A 21,635-nucleotide genomic window follows, 5' to 3' on the forward strand; every position below is an offset into this window, starting at 1 on the left:
ATCCAATCAAACTCATATTCCCCCATGCAAGTGGGAGCTTGGATATGGAGTTTGGGTTCAGGTTAATTGGTTCATCCATTCCAATTATATCTGAATTGTCAACAACGTGAAATGTCTGTTCCAAACACACCTGGAAAATTCAGTACCTGTGAGAGTGGCTGTTTGATTGTCACTGCTGGGGAGAGAGCCTATTGCTGGGTGTTTGTGTAGGCTGAATGGTGGCATGAGAGAGGCACTTCTAGGAAAGGGGCATTGTGAGTGTTTTTGGCTTTGGAGAAGGAGGTATATATATTGCATGGCCTTTTGTAAGGTCCCTTATGGGAGAGTTCTGTAGAATACACTAGCAAATGAGAACCTTTCTAAAGATCTTTTTTTAATCTTATCCTATAGGATTTAATTTCCTATGACATTTTGTGAGGTAGTTCTAAAAGGCCTATGGAAGGGTTCTCTTGCAGTCTTATTCTGCAGGTTTTGAGGAGTAAAATCTAGAAATCCTGATTGTTTCTGTTGAATCCAATTTGTGTCATCCCAGGCAAATTGAATTACTCTTCCAGAATGTGTGTCATCAAGAGCATGTATGTTCTTGGGTGGTTCATGTGTGCCCAGGAGGAGAGGGCAGATGCACATGTTAGATGACAGGCGAAGGCCTGTGGGTGTTGGTGTTTGGTTTGTAGGATGCTGTGGTTGTTGACGGGAGGCATGTGTCTCGGGGTGGCAGCATGGGGTGTGTGTTTGTGGGGAGGAGTTGGGGAAGTGGGTATATATGTGGGGTGGATTAGGAGACAGGGTGTGTGTGTTTGGGGGGGTTGGGAGTAGGAGGTACGTGTGTTATGAGACCAGGTTGGGGACGTGACCTGGCTGCAGGCGGTGTTTGTACTGGCTTTAGATATCTGGGTGCGTGTGGGTCGGGGTGGAGCTTGAGGGTGGGGAGGAAGGTGTTTATGCAATGTGTCTGCATGGGGGCAAGGTGTGTGGTTCATAGGGATGGGTGGCTGCAGGCTATGCATGGGAGAAGTTGGGAAGTGGGCGTGGGCAGTAGCAGTGCAGTGGGCAGCAGACATTTAATGCTAAGTAATGATGGAACTTTTTTCTTTCTAACTTGTCATCTAGATCTCCTACCCCCCAAGTGATGAGGAAGACAGCGATGACTCTGAGGGAGAGAACCAGGAGCTTGCTCAGATCGACAGAGGTAAAGAGCCACGGGAGTCGAGCATAAATCAAGACTGCCTTGATGGAAGTGGCACTGTGCCTTACACCTCTTCCTGAGAGAGACCTGCCTTCCAATTCATGTTATCCCTCCTGTGCCACAGGCAGCATGGTAGAATTGGCTGTATCTCCCCAGTGGATGTTTTGCTTACGCTCCCATCTCCAGGCACATCCTCCTTAGCTTGGCAACCTTTGCTCGGGAAGCCCTGTGGGGTTGCCAGAAAAAGCAGGGTTGTAAACAGCGGCTCACAAGGATATCGGTAGAAGAGATCCTTCTGAAGTTCCCTGTACGTGAACCGGTCCCTGTCAATATACAAGTACACAATGGGACCAATGTCAGTTACTCTGTGTGAGTGGCTCTTAGTGAGTCTGGCACTCCACGTGCTCCGAGGCCATGTGTGTACCTGCTCGGTCCTCAGAGTAAATCAGAGCAGTCCTGAAGTCAGTGGGACGACTCACATCAGTGACATTGTGCAGCTCTCTAAGCTGCTCTCTAAGGGCTTGTCAACTCAGGGACTCTCAGGACCATTTACGTGAATTAACTACACTCTGAGTTACGGTGGCACAGGTACAGAGCTGTCATGTTCTAGCATAGACTCTTCCTGCAGCAGCAGAAGGGGTTTTTCTGGCACCTCTTCCAGCCACATTTACTGGGGGGTTAGGTTGGCATAGCTGCAGTGCACCAGTGTGTGCATTTCCCTGTTGACTTAACATAGACCAGGCCTCTCTAAAGTAAAATGTTCTTGGGGCATGTCTGCAATACAGAGACTGTGTTGGTGTAACTCTGTTACCATAGCCTCATAGTGCAGACACCGGACTGAGGGGGAGGGTTTTTTCCGTCAATGCAGGAATATCACCTCCATGAGCAAAGGTAGCTAAACTGAGAAGCATTCTTTTGCTGGTATAGTTTTGTCTATGGGGAGTTATGAGCTATGAGACTCAGGTGTGGGGCTTTTTACACTCCAACTGATGTAGCTCTGTTGAGCTAACTGATCAGTGTAGACCAGGCCTTACTTAGCTTAATTTAGATCTGCTCTACATGAGAAAATTAAGCCGGTTTAACTACGTTGCACAGAGGTGGGAAAAATCCATATCCTTGAGTACTGTAGTTAAGCTGACCTATCTGCCACCTGTCATGGAGGTGTATTAACAGCAATGGGAGAGCCTCTCCCAATGGTGTAGATAGAGTCTACACCTGTGGGGTCCAACACACTAGCCACATGTGGCTATTTGGTCGGTTGAGTGTGGCTAGTTCACTATAGCAGTAGCCATCGTAGTAGCTACTGCTTCAGAACTAGTTGGACACCATGGGTCTACCCTGATGAGCTACAGCAATTGTACTGGTGCAGCTTGTGTAGACAAACTCTTAATCCTCCTTTTTATAGGGAGTTAACACGAAATGAACTAATTCCCCTTTTACTTTTGAATGAGGCTATCCATGTGGTGGGGTTCATGCTCTTTAACTTCACATCTTTAGTCAATTCAGTCTAATTACCTGATGTATCCCTGTGTAGACAAGCTCTAAGAAACATCAGTAACATTAACCTCCTGTTAAGGGCAGGGAAACAGTAGCTAAGGGAGGTGAAGGTCTTAGGGCAGGCTTCTGGCTCACAATCCAGAGTCCTACCTACTGGATGATGCTGTCTGTTCATAGGTTTCAGATAATAGATCTTATTTTTATACACTATTGTGTTACCCACAAAAAACAACATTAAGAGCACATGATTAATGTTGGGAAGTTTAGCTCTCAAAAGTTAGGAAGCCCAGAAGTAAGGTTGCCTTTGCTCCTTTAAATCAATCCCCTTGGGGGTATGCATTTTTAGATCGTTTTTAATTACATGAGTACACACTGCATTGTTTTTTTCCGCAGGACCTTTGGCTCACTGAGTGCACAGGATGTACAATGCTCACTGAATGAGCAGCTCTTCAGTATTTTTTTTTTCTCATCAGTGTGGAGTGTTCGTTATTTGCTGCACACCGTTCAAGCTGCTGTGAAGACACAATGATTCATTTCCTCATGGGTTTTTCTATGGTGCTCATCACTGCACTATCAGAGTGTTTTCACAGAGATTAATGAATTTATTTTCCCAACACACCTGTGCCCCTGTTGAGATACATAGTCCTTGATATTTTCCAGAGAATTTATCATTATTATATAGCACTTTCTGTGTCCAAAGCACAGCTCTCATTGACTTCAGTTGCAGTTGTGCTGAGCTCTCACTTCTGCAGATCAGATCCCAGGTTTTCAAATCAGGCCTCCAGAAAGTGAGGCACACACAATTCATAGGCACCGGTGAAAAGTGTGGTTTAACTAATATACCCGTATCATGTATGAGTGGTGGGCAACTTTCAGCCCAAGGGCCACATGCCAGCCACGGGGTTCTGTGTGTCCCATGAGACATTTTGTTCACCGTTGACCATGCACAAGGTTGCAAGAGTCTGTTGGTTTTCATCTATGTAGTTTTTTTTCTCACTGGTATTACAGAAGTGACACGTATGGAAAGCAAGAACAGGTGAAGCGCGTACTAATTGCACACAACATTGACTAGGAGACCTGTGTGCTCCCTCTGCATCCAAAGTGCTGCTACCGTTCAGTCAGCCTACCCTGCTGTTTCTAGGAATGCAAGTACAGTTAGCAAAACTAGCCTATCCCAGCAGACTGTCTTGGTTATGACAGTCGTGCAGCCCACTGAGATGGAGGGCCACTCATGCAGCCTACTCCCTAGCCTGGGTTGCCCCTCATTGATATCTGAGCTCTGGGAATAGCAGGGATGAATGCTGCCCTACAGAACTGGCTTCTTAGTGCCTTCATCATGAGTTCCCACTTTCTCTTTGCATAATCTCCTGCCTCAAGCTCTAGTCACCTGTGTGTGTGCGAGTGAGTTTTAGCCACTCTTACATGCCACATAGGAAACAGGAGTTGTCCAGGCTACAGTCTCCTCTTCCACTACACAACCATAGTTCCTCCCCAGAGCATTGTCCATCCTGTGCACTGAATGAGGCAGGGTCCTGTGGAAAAATGAGTGTACGCTCACTCACGTAGCATCATCTTGTAAAGCATACTCCAAGGGGGACAACTTAAAGAAGCCGAGGCAACCTTACTTCTGGCACTTCCTGACTGTTCAGTGCTTGACTTCACAACCCTTAATATGGTTCTTTTAATTTAGTAGGTTTTGAGTGTGTCATTTCATTGGGGTTTTTCCCTCTAAAAAACGTGAAAATAACAAATTCTATCATGTGGCGGCATATTGACACCCATGTGGCACCTTTAGATCCACCAGTGAGACTACTGCCACTTGGGCTAATAAAGTAATGGATAGCGGTAGCAGGTTGCCACCTTCTTTGTGAATTAGTATTAAAAGGCGAGGGCGGGGAGGATGAGACACATGGGCAGTGTCCCCTCTAATTTTTTCCATCTGTGTGCAGAATACATTTTATGTGCACCAAGGCATGAATGGATGTGCACCACTGGTAAAAACATGCTGTGGGTGCTCTGCTAATCATCGGGGTTCCATCTGAATCTCTTCTGAGTACTGCCCAAGCACTCAGGTTACAGGGACCATTCCCACTGGGTTTCACAGATATTTGCTGACAGCAGAGTAATGTGAGCCTCAGGTCGATGCCTGGCATGGAGAATTTCAGCACAAATGGTTAAAATTGATGAAGTTTTAAGCAAATGAAAAGTGGGATCTTTTAATGAAGTGGTCAGCAATTTTAATAATTGGAGGGAGCTGGTAATGCACAGGTAGCTCAAAAACACATGCCTCTACCATCAGAATCACAAGAGCGCTACTTTAAAGAACAATGCTTGTAAGTCTTGTATTGTCTCAATGCGTCAACTGCTAGAAGGCAACGTCACCCCCTTGGTCACATGCACAAAACCAGCGCATTACACAGGTATCCTGCTTTGTATTAGATTCAGGTGCTGAAATAACCGGTGTATCAGTGTACTTGCTGTACAGTTGGTGTTCAGTTGGTGGCTCTCAGGCTGATGTCCAGTGATCAAGCTTGAGGATGTGGAATTCCAGCAATATGCTAATGAACAACCGAAGGACTTATTTGGAGGAGCAAAGAGGCAAGATCAGAAGCTAATAGGTCCTATTGTATATCGGCTGTGATTTAGACATGTCCTACCACTCATGTTTCTCTCCTTCCCTCAGAGAGAAGACGGAATTGCACATTGACCCCTCTTGCAACCAACCAGCTCCAGAACCAGGAGAATCAATGCTGTAAAGTCCGGGCCCTTTTCCATGCCAGCCTGGATCGCCACAGCTCTGAAGAGGAGTTGGAGCGCATCAACAGAGAGTTTGCCACCGAGAAGCGCAAGTGGTCACAGGTCAGCCGGCTTTCCTGCTGTGGTGACAGCAACAACACCTCCTCCAGTGACGAGGAAGTGAAGAACTTGTGTGGCATGTCCTTCCGGCCTGTGGTGGAACAAGCCGATGGTCTGCATGCTAGCCCTAGCCCAGTGCTGTTCAGTGCCTCCCCTCCTAAGAGACTCCAGCCTCTGGTGCGGAACCCAGCCTCCAGGCCTCTGATCTTCACAAGTGTAGGAGCTGGCTTTGAGCAAGTCATGCCTTGTAAGAGACACCGGCAAGGCTACGGGGACAAAGTCAGCAGACCCAGCCTTGACCTGGAAAAAATGCAGCAGGTAAGGTTCAACTTCATACAGAAAAGTCTGCAATTCTTGATTTAGTCCTAAATAGAGCACAAGGGTCTGGCCCAAGTGGAGATTCTAGTAGAATTGCTCGGTAATAGCATATAATTAAATGAAGCATTCTTGTGGGGGAGAACACTTAGCAACCCCTTCCTTCCCCCCTACCCCACAGCATTTAACTTCAAAAAGAGGAACTACACAAAAATGAGGAGGCTAGTTAATTGGAAATTAAAAGAAACAGTCACAAAAATGAAATGCCTGCTAGCTGCATGGGAATGTTTTTTTTTTAAAAAAAAAAACCCACCATAATAGAGGCTCAAATAAACAGTATACCCTGAATTAAAAAGAATAATAAAAGGACAAAAAAGTGCCACTGTGGCTAAACAAAAGAGTAAAAGAAGTGATTAGAGGCGAAAAGGCATCCTTTAAAAATTAGAACTCAGACCCTACTGAGGAAAATATAAAGGAATATAAACTTTGGCAGGTCAAGCGTAAAAAAATATTAGGCAGGCCAAGAAAGAATTTGCAGAGCAACTAGCAATAGATTAAAAAACTAAGCAAACATTGTTTTCAGTGCATCAGAAGCAGGAAGCCTGCCAAACGACGAGTGGAGCCACTGGATGATTAAGATGTTAAAGGAGCACTTAAGGAAGACAAGGCCTTTGCAAAGAAGTTAAATAAATTCTTTGCATTGTTTTTCATTGCAAAGATGTAAAGGAGATTTCTATACTGAAATCATCTTTTTGGGTGAGAAAACTGAGGAACTGATTCAGATTAAGTTGTCAATAGATTTTTTTTTTCTTTTTGGGGGGGAACAAAGTTACAAACAGCAGAATCACCAGGACCAGATAATATTCATCCGAGTTCTGAACAAACTGAAATATGAAATTGAAGAACTACTGTGACAAGTAACTTGTCACTTAAATCAGCTTCTGTACCAGCTGCCTGGAGGATAGCTATTGTGATGCCAATTTTTAAAAAAGGGCTCCAGAGGCAATCCTGGCAATTACAGGCTGATAAGTCTTACTTCTGTACCAGGCTAATTGGTTGAAACTACAGTGAAAAGCACAATTATTGGACACTTAGATGAACATGATTTGTTGGCGGAGTAACAGGCTTTTGTAAAGGGAATTCATGCCTCACAAGTCTATTAGAATTCTCTGAGGGGGTCAACAAACATGTGGACAAGGGTGATCAAGTTGGTTATAGCATAGTAGGACTTTCAAAAAACCTTTGACAAGGTCTCTCACTGAAGGCTTTTATGCAAAGTAAGCAATCATAGGACAAGAGGGAAGGGCCTGTGATGGATTGGTGACTGGTTGAAAGACAGGAAACGATGGGTAGGAATAAATGGTTAGTTTTCAGAATGGAGAGAGGTAAGTAATGGTTTCTCCCAGGGATCTATGTTGGGACCAGTGTTTTCCAACATATTCATAAATGATCTAGAAAAAGAGGCAAAGAGTGAGGTGACACAGTTTTGCAGATGGTGCAAAATTACTCAATAGGCAAGTCCAAAGCAGACTCGGAAGAGTTACAAAACTGGGTGACTGGGCAACAAAATGGTAGATGAAATTCCATGCTGATAAATGCAAAGTAATGTACATTAGAAAATATGATCCCAAGTAGGCATACAAAATGATGGGGTCTAAATTATCTGTTACCGTTAGGAAAAATGTAGGAGTCATCATGGATAGTTCTTTGAAAACATTTGCTCAGTAGGCAGTTGTAGACAAAAAAAAGTTAAGACTGTTCAGAACCATTGGAAAAGGGATAGATAACAAGAAAGTAAATATAATGCCACTATATAAATCCATGGTAGACCCACACTTGGAATACTGTTTGCCTCCTCTCAAAAAGGATGTACTAGATATGGCAAAGGCACTGAGAAGGGCAACAAACATGATTAAGGATATGAAACAATTTTCGTATCAGGAGAGATTTAAGACTAGGTCTATTCAGCTTAGAAAAGAGATGACCAAGGAGGGATGTGATAAAGGTCAGTAACATCATGATTGGCATGGAGAAAGTGAATAAAGAAGTTTTATTTACCCCATTCACATAAGGCAAGAGCCGAGGTTCAAGCTGTAAAATTAATAGGCAACAGGCTTAAAATGAACAAAAGAAAGTACTGCTTCACACAATGTACAGTCAACCTGTGGAACTTGTTGCTGGGGATGTTGCCAGGGATTTTGTGAAGGCCAAAACTATAATAGGATTCAAAAAATAATTACTTTAATAGAGGAGAGGGTCATCAATGGCTATTAGCCAACGTGGTAAGGAATGCAACCCCTTGCTCTGGATGTCCCTAAGTCTCTGACTGTCAGGTGCTACGGGTGTATGACAGGTGATAGATGTCTTGATGATTGCCCTGTTCTGTTTATTCCCTTTAAAGCACCTGGCATTTACTGTTGGAAGACAAGATACTAGATTAGATGGACCATTGGTCTGACCTAGTTTGGCTGTTTTTCTGTTCTTATGACTTATGAGAAGGAAGCATTGCAAGCAGAGGGTAAATGGAGGCCTGGTTGCTGCTGGAGTAGGGTTAGTAACTCCATACATTGCTTGATTTCATGTGAGGCTACCCTCAGTTGCATTAGTACACCATCCCTCTTTCCCTTCTTTCTAGAACTTAAGATCCATGGCTCACTCGGACTTCCTGTCTGAGGTGAAGGCTCCATTAGCTTTATTGACTATGAGACAAAGTTGAGCAGTTCTGATTTCCATCCGTTAAGCAGCCAGTTCATCACATTGTAACTAACAGAAAACTCCAAAACTTAGCAAAATAGTTTTAAGTACGTCAGAAGCAGGTAGCCTGCTAAACAATCAGTGGAGCCACTGGATGATTAAGATTCTGAAGGAGCACTTAAGGAAGACAAGGCTATCACAGAGAAGTTACATAAATTGTTTGCACTGATCTTCACTGAGGGATGTAAGGGAAATTCCCATGCCTTTTTAGGTGACAGTCAGATTCAAATTGACTTCAGTGGAGTTATATTTACTATCTTCAGGTCTCAGGTTGACCCACAACATTCAGTTCGTCAGAGGTAGGAAGTGTTGGTAGCCCAGTATTATTTCAAGTCTGATTTGTATGAATAAATGCAGGTTCTGTAAGTCAAACAATGTTGGATCCCTTTCTAAACTTCTTGGACTTTTGAGTCTATTACTTTGCTGACTAATACAGGATTTACTCGGGTGTAACTATTAACTTAAATGGCATTCCTCCTGTTCTCACAATGTTGCGTCTGAGCACAATCAAGACACATAAATCACCACTGGACCTTGCGCTGACTTTTACTGAGTATAAATAAACTTGGTACTGATGGGCTGAATACATGTCCTGCTTCTGGTAGGGTTGGCTGGTCTATTCCGTCAGTGTCTTTTGCTATAAGATTATTCCAGTGTTAAGTATTTCAACTCTCACCTTATTATTTGCTTTTCTTCCTGTGCTGATGCAGTGTCATGTTTTAAAATCCCACTAGGTGGAAAATGGGTGTCACATGCCTCCAGACATCTGGTGACCCCGGTAGAGAGCAGTAGGTTAAGGACAGAGCCTCTTATTTTAATTCTGAATTTCCTGCCTTCAGGCCTCTAACACTGACTTGTCCTGTTCTGTGTTTTAGCTTGGTGTACTACATTTAGCCTTTGTTAACAAGGCCCCTTTTTGACTTGTGTGAGGGTCTCACTAAGAGCGAGATCAAATTTGTTCTGTTTCTTAAAACAAAATATCCCTTTTTTCCATTGTCTCCAAGACTTTATTGCCCCAGTACAATAGCTGTCCCTCCTCATCACGGCTGGCATCATGTGCTCTGTGAATGCATAATGCCCAGCCTCGTGATTTCTGCATACTGTCCCCATGCACCCGCTTCTCTCTCCTGCTCAAAGAGCAATTGATGACAGAACATTGAAAGGGCCTGATTTTGTACTCTTGGTGCACCCAAAACATCCACCCAGTGTCTACAGAAGTTTTAGCTGTGCGAAGAGCACTGATCTGGGCTCTGCATAGAGATAGGAAAAAATAAGACCCGATGCTCAGCTCAGCAAAATGCATCAGTTTTGGGAGTGTGGTGACTATGGCAGGAAGTCCTGGGAACCTTCCTTGGCACCTGACACACATCTTTAATTTCAGAGACAGAGGTGTGAATTGGTTTTTCCCAAGATCCCTGTGCAGCGCACCATGATTACGTGTTGGCAAAGGATGTACTTCAAAAGGGTTGGCAGCTCCTTCAGTTTAGCTTCCCAGACTGCTGAGTTTTTTCATGAAGTTGAGCTGGGGAATCTTGTAGAAATGGGCTTCTTCCTGGTACTTCCTGCATCCTGGTGCTTCCTGCTTCCAACTGGGATGGAGAGAACTGGAAAAGAAGAGAAGGCTGGAGTTATTTTGAACAAAAAGGGTTGTGTTTGGTGGTTCTGTGTGTCTTTTATTTTTTTTTTTTTTATAAAAGACATTTTGAAAGTTGGCATTTAAAATTTGTTGTGATTCTTTTTCAAAGAAATTTTGATTGAGAATGTTGACACTTCCATTTTCAGAAATCCAGTTTTTGTTGAATGAAAAATTTCAGTCTTAGTTTAGATTTAAAAAATTCTGTGTGCGTGTGCGTGTGCGTGTGCGTGTGCGTGTGCGTGTGCGTGTGTGTGTGTGTGTGTGGAAGGGGGGGGGATTAACCCTTTTTTTATTCTAAGTCCTGAGAAATGGAAACAATTTTGAATTTATTTGCAATTTTATTTTTACAAATATTGTACATATACTAACTAAACACTTTCAGACTTAGAGTTTCTTGATCACAGTCCAAACGGGCAGTCTGGCCTCTGATTTATGTCCTCCTTGGTTGCTACTCATGCCCATTTCTGCAGGACAGACCCAAATTCAGCAGGTTATGAGTAGTAGTCTGAAAGTACCATTGAAAAATCAGTCTAGCAGTAGCATGATTAACTAGACTGTTGAGGCCATGTCTACACTACAGATGTGACATTATGCTCAGCTGTGACACCATAGCTATGCCACTGTCATTTTGTGGACACTACCTACAGCAACAGAAAGGGATTGTCCATCACTGTAGGAACTCTGTCTGCCTGAGTGGCAGTACGTAGATAGGTGTTGGGCAAGATGAGGCCTCTGAGCTGCATGTGGCCCATCAGGGTTATCCTCTGGCAGGCCACAAGACACACTTTATGTTGAGCATCCACAAATACTGCTCCCTGCAGCTACCAGTGGCTGCAGTTCACTGTTCCCAGCCCATAGGAGTGCAGGAAACTGCGGCCAGCATGTCTCTGTGGCCCACACTGCTTCCCACAGCTCTCATTGGCTAGGAACAGTGAACCACGGCCAGTGGGAGCTGCAGGGGCTGTGCCTATGAACGCTCAGTGTATATAAATTGTCTTGTGGCCAATCAGTGGATAACACTGATCGGCATTGTGCAGCGTGCAGGCTGCAGGTTATACCCCACTGACTTAAACTGATGAAAGCATTCTTCTGTCAGCCCAACTGTGTCTACACTGTTGAGCAGTCTAGCTATGTTGACCTAAGAGTTGTTGTTTGTTGTTTTTTCATGTCCCTGAGTGCTGTAGCAATGTTGACCTGACCTTTACGTATAGACAAGGCCTTAGTCTCCCTCAGTTATTTTAGATTCTCTTTGCTTCAGCTACATCAATGATCTTGTGATTGACACTTGAACGGAACTTAAGAGATCTGATTTCAGATCCTGCTCTGCCACAACTTCCTGTTTGACCTTGGGCAAGTCACTTAATTCCCCAGTGCCTCCATTCCCCATCCCCTATGGAAACAAACTAAAAGGCCTTTCCTTGTCTTAAGCTTTCAGATCATACACTCTTCAGGGCAGAGACTCTTGTTGTGTACTTGGTGCAGTGAAGCCTTGGTCACTGGATACTAGTGTAATAGAAATGAATAAAAATGCCCAGGAGTTGGAGACACCACCTCAGCTTTGAGCATCAAGCTGTTCCTTCTGCCTCACTCATTATCTTCACTAATAGAAATTGAGCCAGCAGAATATAGCTGCATAATACTTTAGTTTGATGCAAGGAGGAAGATAACTTGGCTTACTGTCCCTCGGTTGCATTGAGTGCATGGCCAGCAGTGGAGGCTGGACGTTGGCAGAAAGAACTCAGACAAGCAGGGAGCAAAAATGTGGCGGTGCGCAAGAAGGTGCCTGTTTGTTTTGATGGAGGGAGGACTGCGTGGGTTAGGGGCAGAGGTAGGATGCTGAGTCCTTCACTTCTGTGTCAGACACAGTCTTGGTTGAATAGTGACACAAAATGGATCCAGATAGTCTCTTAGGTCTCTGTGAAATGAGATGGTAAGTTTTGGTATTGTTCCAGTGTCCAAAGAAATTGACACAACTGATCTGCTCCCCAGCAGTCTCTGAAGATAGGCCAAGGACTAGTTGACTAAGCTCTGAGGTGGGGATTGTCTTTTTTTTCTGTGTTTAGATAATGTCTAGCACAACAGGATCCTGGGCCATGCTGGCGGAGCTCCTAGATGCTACAATAATACAAATAATGGACATTCGAGTCTGTTGCCCACTCCCATCTGGAGGTATGGTCCCCCAGGGCCAGGACTAAGTCACTTTTCTGGGATGCAGTGTAGGGTAAAGGTTGCCCTGTTGTTCCCCACACTATATCGGCCCTAGGGATGTCCAGAGAACTCTGTCCTGGCCTCTCAGGCCCCCATCTTTCACTAGCACTAAAGAGGTGGAGTTTTAAAAGAAAAACATTCTGGACATGTGCCCGGCCATCCTTTCCCAGTATTACATCACAGTGTGATGGTGCGTCACTGTGCCACAGCAGTGAGTCTGGATAAGTGGCAGCCCCATTCTCTGCCACGCCTGGTTGCCACACAGCCTGTCTCGCGGGGAGCTGGCATGGTGTTGTCAGTAAACTCTTTCTGTGCTACGGCAAAGGATTAAAAAAAACTGTAGCCCAGAAAATCTTTTTCCCTTCTTCCTTTTAATTGAGCTGAAATGGCTTGATGTGCACAGGCACACATGGCTCCAGTGAATAGTCTGCCCCAGCTGCCGCTTGATCATTGTTCTCAGGCAGCGTCCTTGCCAGCCGCATGCATTTCAATGAGGCTTGTGCATGTCCCAGTAAGGCTGGGGCCGCTGCTGGCCTCAGGGGATGGGTGCAGTTATGTTTGGCACTCCCAAACTCTGGGCAAGTCCCTGCACCTCTGTGCCTCAGTTTCTTCATATGTAAAAGAGTAAAATATCTAACTGCATGATTAGGGGTGGAATTCATTCCTATTTGCAAAGTGCTTTGCAATCCTCGGATGCAAGGAGCAAGAATCTAAGAAATATCTGCTACATGGCACAGACAATCTTCTCCTCTGGCCTTATCCACAAAACACCCCTTAGCACCTTGGCTCTGGCTTCTGCATGGCTGCGGGTCGCAGTACTGTTTTTAATACTGCTGATGAATTCTGGCATGTCAGGTGGAATGAACCTGGCACATGGGGCAGCACTGAATGTTCACCAGGCCCTTTTACTGGTCAGTATTGTGTGTGTCTGCCCCAGTGTGACGGGAATTGATCACAGATTTAGCACAGAGTCTCTGTAAGCTGAGTTGTAAAGGTGCAGCTGATTTCCCTGCATTCAGTGAAGGGGGGAACTGCTTGACTGGTGGTGATTTACTAATCCTCAAGGTGACTGGAGCTTGCCCTGGTCTGGTAAATGGAGACAGGAAAAGTGGCTGTGGACAGAGAAGGCTCTAGAGCCTTTTTCACCTCTAGATCACCAGTCTGAGGCAAGGCCAGGGTTTTTAATGACTGAAAATTACTCCCACCTGCTGATGAGGCCATGCTAGCCCTAAGCAGGAATATTTTTGTGCCCCCTCAGCACATACTATAGGTTGAACCTCTCTAACCTAGCACCGTGGGTACCTGGCGGCACTAAACCAGGTAATTTGCTGGACCATGGGAGGTCAATACTGTCTAACAGTATTACCAGCACTCCCACTGCTCACTGGGCTCTTAGAAGACATTTAGGGGTAAATTAGAGCTAAATAACAGCCCGGAACACTGAGAGCCAGGACTGGTGGCTGCAAACAAACTTTATGGGACTGTGGGAAACTTGGCCGCACCCATGATAAGGGGACATTTGGCTAGCTAAAATCATGCCGGACCATGGATGTTGGTGGACCAGAGAGCTTGGGACTAGAGAGGTGCAACCTGTTCAGAAAGCTAATAGGGACTCCCTTGAGCTACTCAGGATCTGGTCTCACATAATTGCTTAGTCTGTTTATGCCTCTGATCTGCTGGCTCTTTGGTGCCCTTTAACTGCTGCTTGATGGAGCCTGTAAAACAGACGCCAGAGTTGGTGCTACTTTATGCTGTCCTGCTTTGAGGTTACATGGCAGAGTTAAATCTCCTGGGCTGTCCATCATGAAATTCCCTGGCCTGAGTTTTGCAGGCATTTGGACTAGATGAGCACAGTGGGCCTTTCTGGTCTCAAAAATATATGGAAGCTTACCCTTGCTGCTGCTGTTTCAGTGGAAGTTGTAGTCACTCATTGGCTCTGAAAATCAAGCCGTTGACCAAGTGGCGTAATGATAGGCACTGGAGTTTGAGACAACAGCAGCTAAGACCCACAATTTCTAAGTGCTGCTTTGCTCCCTGGTTGAAGAAATAACGACAACAGCCTGATTCCCCAGTGCACCAATGGTGTCCTAATTCCTGGTTTTCGTAACCCTCTGCAGTTGTGAAATCCTGGATTACTCCTGCTAATGGCATTTTGCAGTTCCGCTCTATCACAATGGGGGAATCTCCTGCCGCTCTCCTCTCCATCCTCCAGCCAGCATTTTGGGATGATCTGCCAGGTACAGCCAGGGGGTCAGAACTTTGCAGAAGGGGGTGTGTGTGTGTGTGTGTGTGGGGTGGGGGTAGTGGGGGGTGTAGCACAGTTTGATGGCTGTGAAGCAATCCGACGGCTGTAGCAGTTTTGTACTGACAAGATTTATTATCTCATCCGATCTGTCAAGCCCGCAAAGATCTACAGCCCTGTGGCACAGAAGGAATCAGATGTTACCATGCTCACTGCCGCTGAGGAATGGCAGACCCTTCTCATTCTCTTTCTCTCACTCCCTGCTTCTGTTTCCCGGGAGGAGGCAGGAAGATGGCGGCTGTTCTGGTCTCTTGGTCCAATGTCTGTTGGAGAGACTCTTTGGCTCTGTGCCCTCAGAGGTGGTATCTGGTTCTCTGATGAAAACACTTATCGAGACAGTGCAGGCAGATAGCAGGGTGAGGAGGGAGGCGTGGCATGTGAACGCCCAGGTGCTGGGAAGTGGGGAGGGTGCGAGCTCCCCACCCTGCCTCTGAGAAGGCAATTATAACTCTGCCAGCCAGCAGGTATCTTTGTCTCTTCCATTGGGCCCTGTGGATGGCCGGCATTGTCTAATGCCGGGGAGGTGTGATTGGTGCAAAGACACACGCCAGTGGATGTTCTTGTGCATTGGCAGCAGGGTTGGTTGAATCTGAGTAGGAGGAGAGCTGCTCCTCAGCTCGAGCTCAAACATGCGTCTGGAGTAGCAGGAGCTCGCTTGGGTCCACAAAGCTGCCTCTGAGCATGGGGCACCACCGCTTCTTTGGTGTAGCTCTGCCTTGGTGACTTAGTCGCTTCTGCCACTGCTCTAATCAGCAGCACATCCTGCCCCATCCCTTCATGCAGATCAGTAATCTGGAGTTGTAAGCACTCTGCTCTTCCAGTTCCCGGCCCCCATTCAGCCTGGCTCTTGCCCCTCAGTGCTGACTGCAGCAGCCGCTGCTATTCCATTTCCTTATAGCCGCGTTGCTGATGAACCCCAATTCTGGCCTTCTAGCCTCTCCTGTTACTCCAGCCCTTGACCTCTCCCCAACTCCAGAGAGGATGGAGAGAGGCTGTTCACAGTAGTGATGGATGGCAGAACAAGGAGCAATGGTCTCAAGTTACAGTGGGAGAGGCCTAGGTTGGATATTAGGAAAAACTATTTGACTAGGAAGGTGGCGAAGCACTGGAATGAGTTACATAGGGAGGTGGTGGAGTCTCCATCCCTAGAGGATTTTAAGTCTCGGCTTGACAAAGCCCTGGCTGGATTGATTTAGTTGGGATTGGTCCTGCTTTGGGATTGGGATTGGTCCTGCCTTTGTCATACATGCAGTAGTAAGCAGGCCTTAACACTAAGACTGGTGCTCTGGCCACAGGCCAGAGGGAAAGGAGATCTGACAGGCACATTGGCATGGATACTTCAGAGCTCCATGGACTTGATGACCTTCTAAGGTCTCTTCCAGAAAATCTTCGGATTCTACGAACTCTACCAGCGCACCTCAGTCCTGATCTGCAGTTCCATGGCTGTGCCTGCTCATGTCTGTCACTGTCCCCTCTGTGGCTCCCTTCTGGCATAGCTCCTGGTCTGACTTGAGCAAATGAAGAGCTGCCTTTGTCATACATGCAGTAGAAAGAGGCTGAAGGAGGATGGATGGGTGAATCTCTGGATTGGTGTGTCTTGTGTTAAGACAGCTGGGCTTTGATCTTGTTCTCCCCAAGGAACTGGCAGTGCAGCAGTCTTCTCTGTCCTCTCCATCCTGGTGAGCTTGGGCAGCTGAGAGAACTGTACGGTGGCTATAGCTATTCTTGGCTCCATGCTGCCTTCACACCATCCTGCTGCTTCCAGCTAGCGGCAGTAAATTCAAGTCTTGTCTCTTCTGGGAGTATCTGGAGCTGCTGCCTTCATGAGTTCCTGCTTTGGTTCTCAACTGAAGATGGGATTGGGTGTGTCTGTTGACTACAACTGCCAAAGGGGCATGCGTCAGAGAGCTAGTGTCACATACCACGCACCAGGTTACAGTTGGATTAATAGCCTTGGTGTCTCCTTCCCTAGCACAGGAGCCCCGCAACAGTAATAAATTCACTCTCTGGAGAAAGGCAGTGACCCCTTCCAGCTGCTTCATGGGTGGCATTAGCAGGTCCCAAAGCGTCTTGTTCTGTCCTCTTGCTGCTGGTGAGAATGGAAGGGAATCAGATGTCCGTGGGGTGGGGGAGAGTGAGCTGAAGCGAATGGACACCCAGAGGGGCCCCCTGAGGACCATGAGAAGAAGCCATCTTGGGTGTGTCTGGATCCTCAAAGGGACAGTGATAGCACTCGGTATTGGGGCACCACATGGGGAGCCTGAAGTTGAAGTTACTGGCTTTTAATTGAGATTGGCAGGCAGGCTGGAAATCTTCCCAGTCCTGCTGCCGTCCTTTGTCTCTGAGCCCTAACGGCTGGTAAGCAGGCCTTACACTAAGACTGGTGCTCTGGCCACAGGCCAGAGGGAAAGGAGATCTGACAGGCACATTGGCATGGATACTTCAGAGCTCAGCCTGCACAGGGCAATGTCTGGAGCGCTCCCAGGGGCTATGGCTGGGCCAGAACTGAGATTCATAGGAGCCTCTAGGAAACAAAACTATGGGATGGGGTGGATTTGCCTAAATTGCGAGAAGTGGCCTGGCCTACCTGGTAACTGGCAAGTGACTTTGCCCCTGAGCAAAAAGACATGCTGCTCGCCAAGAGGCTCTTGGGGAACCTTTATGGGTAGGAAGGTGTTTGGGTTTGAACCTTAGTGTCTTTGTCACTCATATTGCCACAAAGTGCTGCTTGGCACTCGCCTGCCAGTGTCTGGAATCGTCCATGCTGGACTGGCAGGCTGTGTGCAGGCCAGACAGGTTCCTGTCCGGTGGTGGGGTGGGGCTGTAAATCAAGGGCTGGACTGACCAAAAGGCACTCAAGTCACAAAGGAGAGGAAGAATGAGCAACTTTCAATGCATAGACATAAGGCTGGCTCCTTGGGCGTATCAGTCTGCTGGGATTCCCCCATTGCTTTGCTTTCAGAGAGCTGGGCGCTTTCTTTCCACAGAGGATTTCCCAAAGGCCTTCTTTCGACACAGCCCGGGAGGACAATGCCGGCTTTCTCTGGCGCTGACTCGTCCCAGCTGGCTCTGAGGGCCTGGCCGATTGAAAAGTTTGGCTGTTTGTACTTTCCTGCTGGTCCAGTTGGCAGATGCTGCTTGGGACTGTACAGAGGGAGTCTGACCTCTGCACTGTAGCTCTTGGTTAGAAACAGGGCAGGGAGGCTTGTCCCACCGACATTTTCCCTGGCACATCAGAGCTAGGGAGACCGCTGGGATTCTGAATGGACTATTTGTCAGCCAGGCCCAACTCACGCTAGGGTGGGTGCTTCATTGTAATGCAAATACCACCTGTTTTCTGCAGGCTCCTCACTGCACTGCGTGCCGGGGAGAGGGCGGGCAGCTCCTCCCTATGCTGTTGCTGCCCTGGCTGTATTTGTTGGGTGGGCAAATCAGTCTCTGTTTCCAGGCACTAAACTTCACTGAAAGGCCAGAGGCCCAAAGTGGCGACTGAGGACCAGGAGGTGTTTGGGCAATGCAGGAGGCAGGGATGCTAGCACATGCTCAGCTCTTCTCTATGTAGTATGGATCGTCCACTAGTGTCAGTGATATGACGTTGCAGTTTGGCATGCATCTGAGGGTTGCAGAGCACTTTACACTCATTAATGAAGCCTCACGACCCCCCCTGTGAGCAGGGTACATCTCCGTCATACTGATGGAGAAATTGAAGCATAGAGGTTAAGGGCCAGGTTTGCAAGAGCCTGGCTCCCCCATTTGGGTACCTGACTCAGCAGCTGGACTTTCAACAGAGGAGCAGCAGCAGGCTGCCAAGCACCCTTGGCTGTAAGTGACTGGCCCAAGATTATACAGATGCGGGAGTAGAGCCTTTAGAGATGTGTTTGCTCTAGTCATTTTACATGCACCCTTCTGCACTTAAGTGCAGCACCAAATACTTCTGCAATGAGGCATGGCACAGATACGCTTGGATCATGTAATCTCTCCATGGAAAGATCTGGGTGCAAGAAGAGCAGGGAAAGGATGGAGTGGGGCAAAGGTGCAGCATGGATTTGGAAGCGGTAGAAACAGGATGGTCTCATGATGATATGGGATTAGCAATTAAGGCCAGGTTTTTGCACTCCACTTGTGCCATGACAGAATTAAAGTGGAAGTTTATTACAGAGCTTGCCTGTGCCAAGTTTGAGAGTCTGTCGTTCCGGTTTGATGGGCAGGAACTGGCTGTGCTATTGGGCCTGTAACTGGAATTGATACCTTAGGAAATAATCTTTTGGAAAAGCTTTGGCTTTGGGAGTCTGTGCAGCCCCGCTGTTATTAGCTCAGCTGTCCTAGCATGGGTTGAGTTCCTAACTTAGATTTTTCTGCCTTAACTCTGAGTAGCCCATCTCTTGTGGGTTCAAAGGAGACTCTAAAAGTTATAAAACTGCACTTTTGTGGGCCCCTCTTCCCTTTTTTGCACCTTTTGAAATCAGTGTGTGGTTTGCATGCAGGCCTGGGACCTTTGTGTTTGAATCACTAGACTGTGATTTTTAAAGTGCTGAGTATTGGTCTAACTCTGGTCCCCATGGAGTTAATGGGAACAGAGTTAGGCTAATGCGGAATGCCTTTGAAAATCTTACCCGGGCTCGATTCCCAGACACACAGGCCTTTGTTGAGCTGAAGTTAGTGTGAAGAAAGGTCAGTGGTTTGAAGGAAAACTCATAAGCACACTGTAATTTTAAAGACACACACTGGGGAAAATGTAGAATTTCTGTTGGCTAACAGGAAGTGAAAAAAATAAAAATGGGAGAGTAGTGTCAGGAGATCTTCCACTCAGTCTACCCTTCATGCCTATTTCTAATGCCAAGTGGTATCATGTAGGAATGAGCTTGTAAAACCTGGAGTTCCCCTATGGGTAGTAGGAATCCTATAGCTTGTGTTGTAAAATCTATGGCCATATTTACACCAGGAAAGAAGGTATTTGTTACAACAAGACAGTTAACGTTATAAAATCCTAGTGTAGCCAGGTCCACCCATAGTTTTACCTCTTTGTAGCTGGTTAAGGTGAACCCTGGTTGCCTCGGTACATGAAGGTAAAACTACAGCTTGTACTGCCTACATGAGGATTTTATAACACATTAGCTATCTTGTTGTAAAAACACACTTTTCTTAGTGTGGGCATGCCCTTTGACTTTTCCTGCAGAGTTTGCAAGCTTTGTAGGGTAGAAATCCCCTTGTACATTTTCCAGATGCTCTTGCAGACTTTGGCTTAATGGTGCATAGGGCTAATGTGGTGATCAGGAAGCCTTTGGCAGGTTAGTATATCATTTCTGAAGCTTATATTAATTGGAAATGTCCACAAAGTTCCACAACTGAGCCTGCGCTATGGAGATGTCCACAAAGTGAGAGCACCTCTGATTTTCGCTTCCCCTCCCCCTGCTGTTGCATTGCATTAAAATATCTTGCCCAATTTTCCTGGATAGAAAAATTCTGTGCTGCTGTAGATTCATGCTTGTGACATTGCAGGCAGGATGGTTTGGTGATGCTGTCGGAGATCAGGGAGTATAATGGAAAGCATGTTTCAGCCTTTATCACTGAGGAGTCTCATGTCACTCTGTACCAGGGAAAGAAACAAAATGCATGCACTAGTGTAGAGAAAAAGGACACACTTTGCCCAGCTAGCTGATAAAAGGGTATGGTCAATGGATCTTAATGCAAACCTCCAAGGCAAAGCTAGAGTGCTTTGTTCAGTACTCATTGCCTGACATGTCACTGTGATATTATGATGGTTGCAGTTAGGTTTTAGTTTATAACACAAAGACACCATGTGGAAAAGGTTTTTAAAACATTATTTCAGTTTAATCAGGGTCCTCATCGTTCCCTGAATCACACCTTTAACACTCTTGTCTCTTTTTGTAATGCTTTCTGGAGGGGGTGGGGGGGGGGGGGGGGTGTCTAGTTGTCAAGGGTGGAATTGGTGCCATCATGGAAAATACTTTCAGGGGAATACATTGTGCACTGATCAAGGCAGTGATTATACAGGATCCTCATAAGTATGCCTGTGTCTTGTCTCCTGTTTTGCTCATTGCCATAGTGTTCTTTCTGGAATATCTAATGGAGTCATCCAGTATGGGGCACCTGAAAGGCATTTTATGTTGCCATAATCCTTCCCCTCTGCTCAGTGCATTTTGCAAGCTCTCCATCTACAGGTAGGTGCTCTGAACATTCTACAGGGAGACCTCAGAGATAGGTGAAACTATAAACCACAAGAGATTGCAAAACACGAGGTTCTTTTCCTCCCACTGCAGCTGCTGGTTATGTGGTAGGATCGCTGGGGGAGAGAGAGAAGAAAGCAGTAGGAGTTAGCAATTTTGAAACTTACACACGTTGCTCAATTTGCAGCCAGAACTCTCCATGCAATTCAGACATGGGTTCATTTGCCCTCCAGACTTCTGGATCCCAGTAATTTGTATTAAAATACAGAGGTATGTCTGGCATGAGGGGTGGTTTTTAAAAAATTCTATTCTACTATATATTTGAGAGAGTTTGTCTGTCTGTCTGTCCAAGAATTCCTCCCAAATGGTAAGCGCTACAACAACCAAATTTGGTGTACAGCTTCTTCTCCTAACTTAAAGCAAGGTAAGGGGTTTGGTTGGTCCAAGAAAACAAGATGAGCCTGCAATGGGATTGCTTCTCATAAAACCAAACAGAAAAGAGACAGACTCACCAAATCAAGCACAGTCCTAAAAATTGACATAACTGAAAGCAGCGAATGTTGAAAGAGACTGAATCAATATGAGCCAGAAAAATAGGTTGAACATGCAATATTGCTTCTGAATAAACCTTAAAGATGGATATATTTGGAGTAGTGCTCTGTTTTGGCATAGCTAAATCAATGCATAAAATTT

At 46.1% G+C, this 21,635-nt stretch overlaps 1 protein-coding gene across 5 annotated transcripts in view; it reads left to right on the plus strand.

Moving 5' to 3' along the window:
- Window positions 1–21,635, plus strand: part of LOC102444426 (uncharacterized) — an 81,973-nt gene that overhangs the window by 17,649 nt on the left and 42,689 nt on the right. For all 5 annotated transcript variants that reach the window (XM_075925380.2, XM_089777492.1, XM_075925383.2 and 2 more), the window contains 2 exons: window positions 1,111–1,189; window positions 5,367–5,857. In XM_075925380.2, the coding sequence (XP_075781495.2) occupies window positions 1,111–1,189; window positions 5,367–5,857 (570 nt within the window). The remainder of the gene's footprint in view (window positions 1–1,110; window positions 1,190–5,366; window positions 5,858–21,635) is intronic.

The sequence above is a fragment of the Pelodiscus sinensis genome, chromosome 3, assembly GCF_052426305.1.
Source record: "Pelodiscus sinensis isolate ZL-2025 chromosome 3, ASM5242630v1, whole genome shotgun sequence".
NCBI classification, from domain to species: domain Eukaryota; kingdom Metazoa; phylum Chordata; order Testudines; family Trionychidae; genus Pelodiscus; species Pelodiscus sinensis.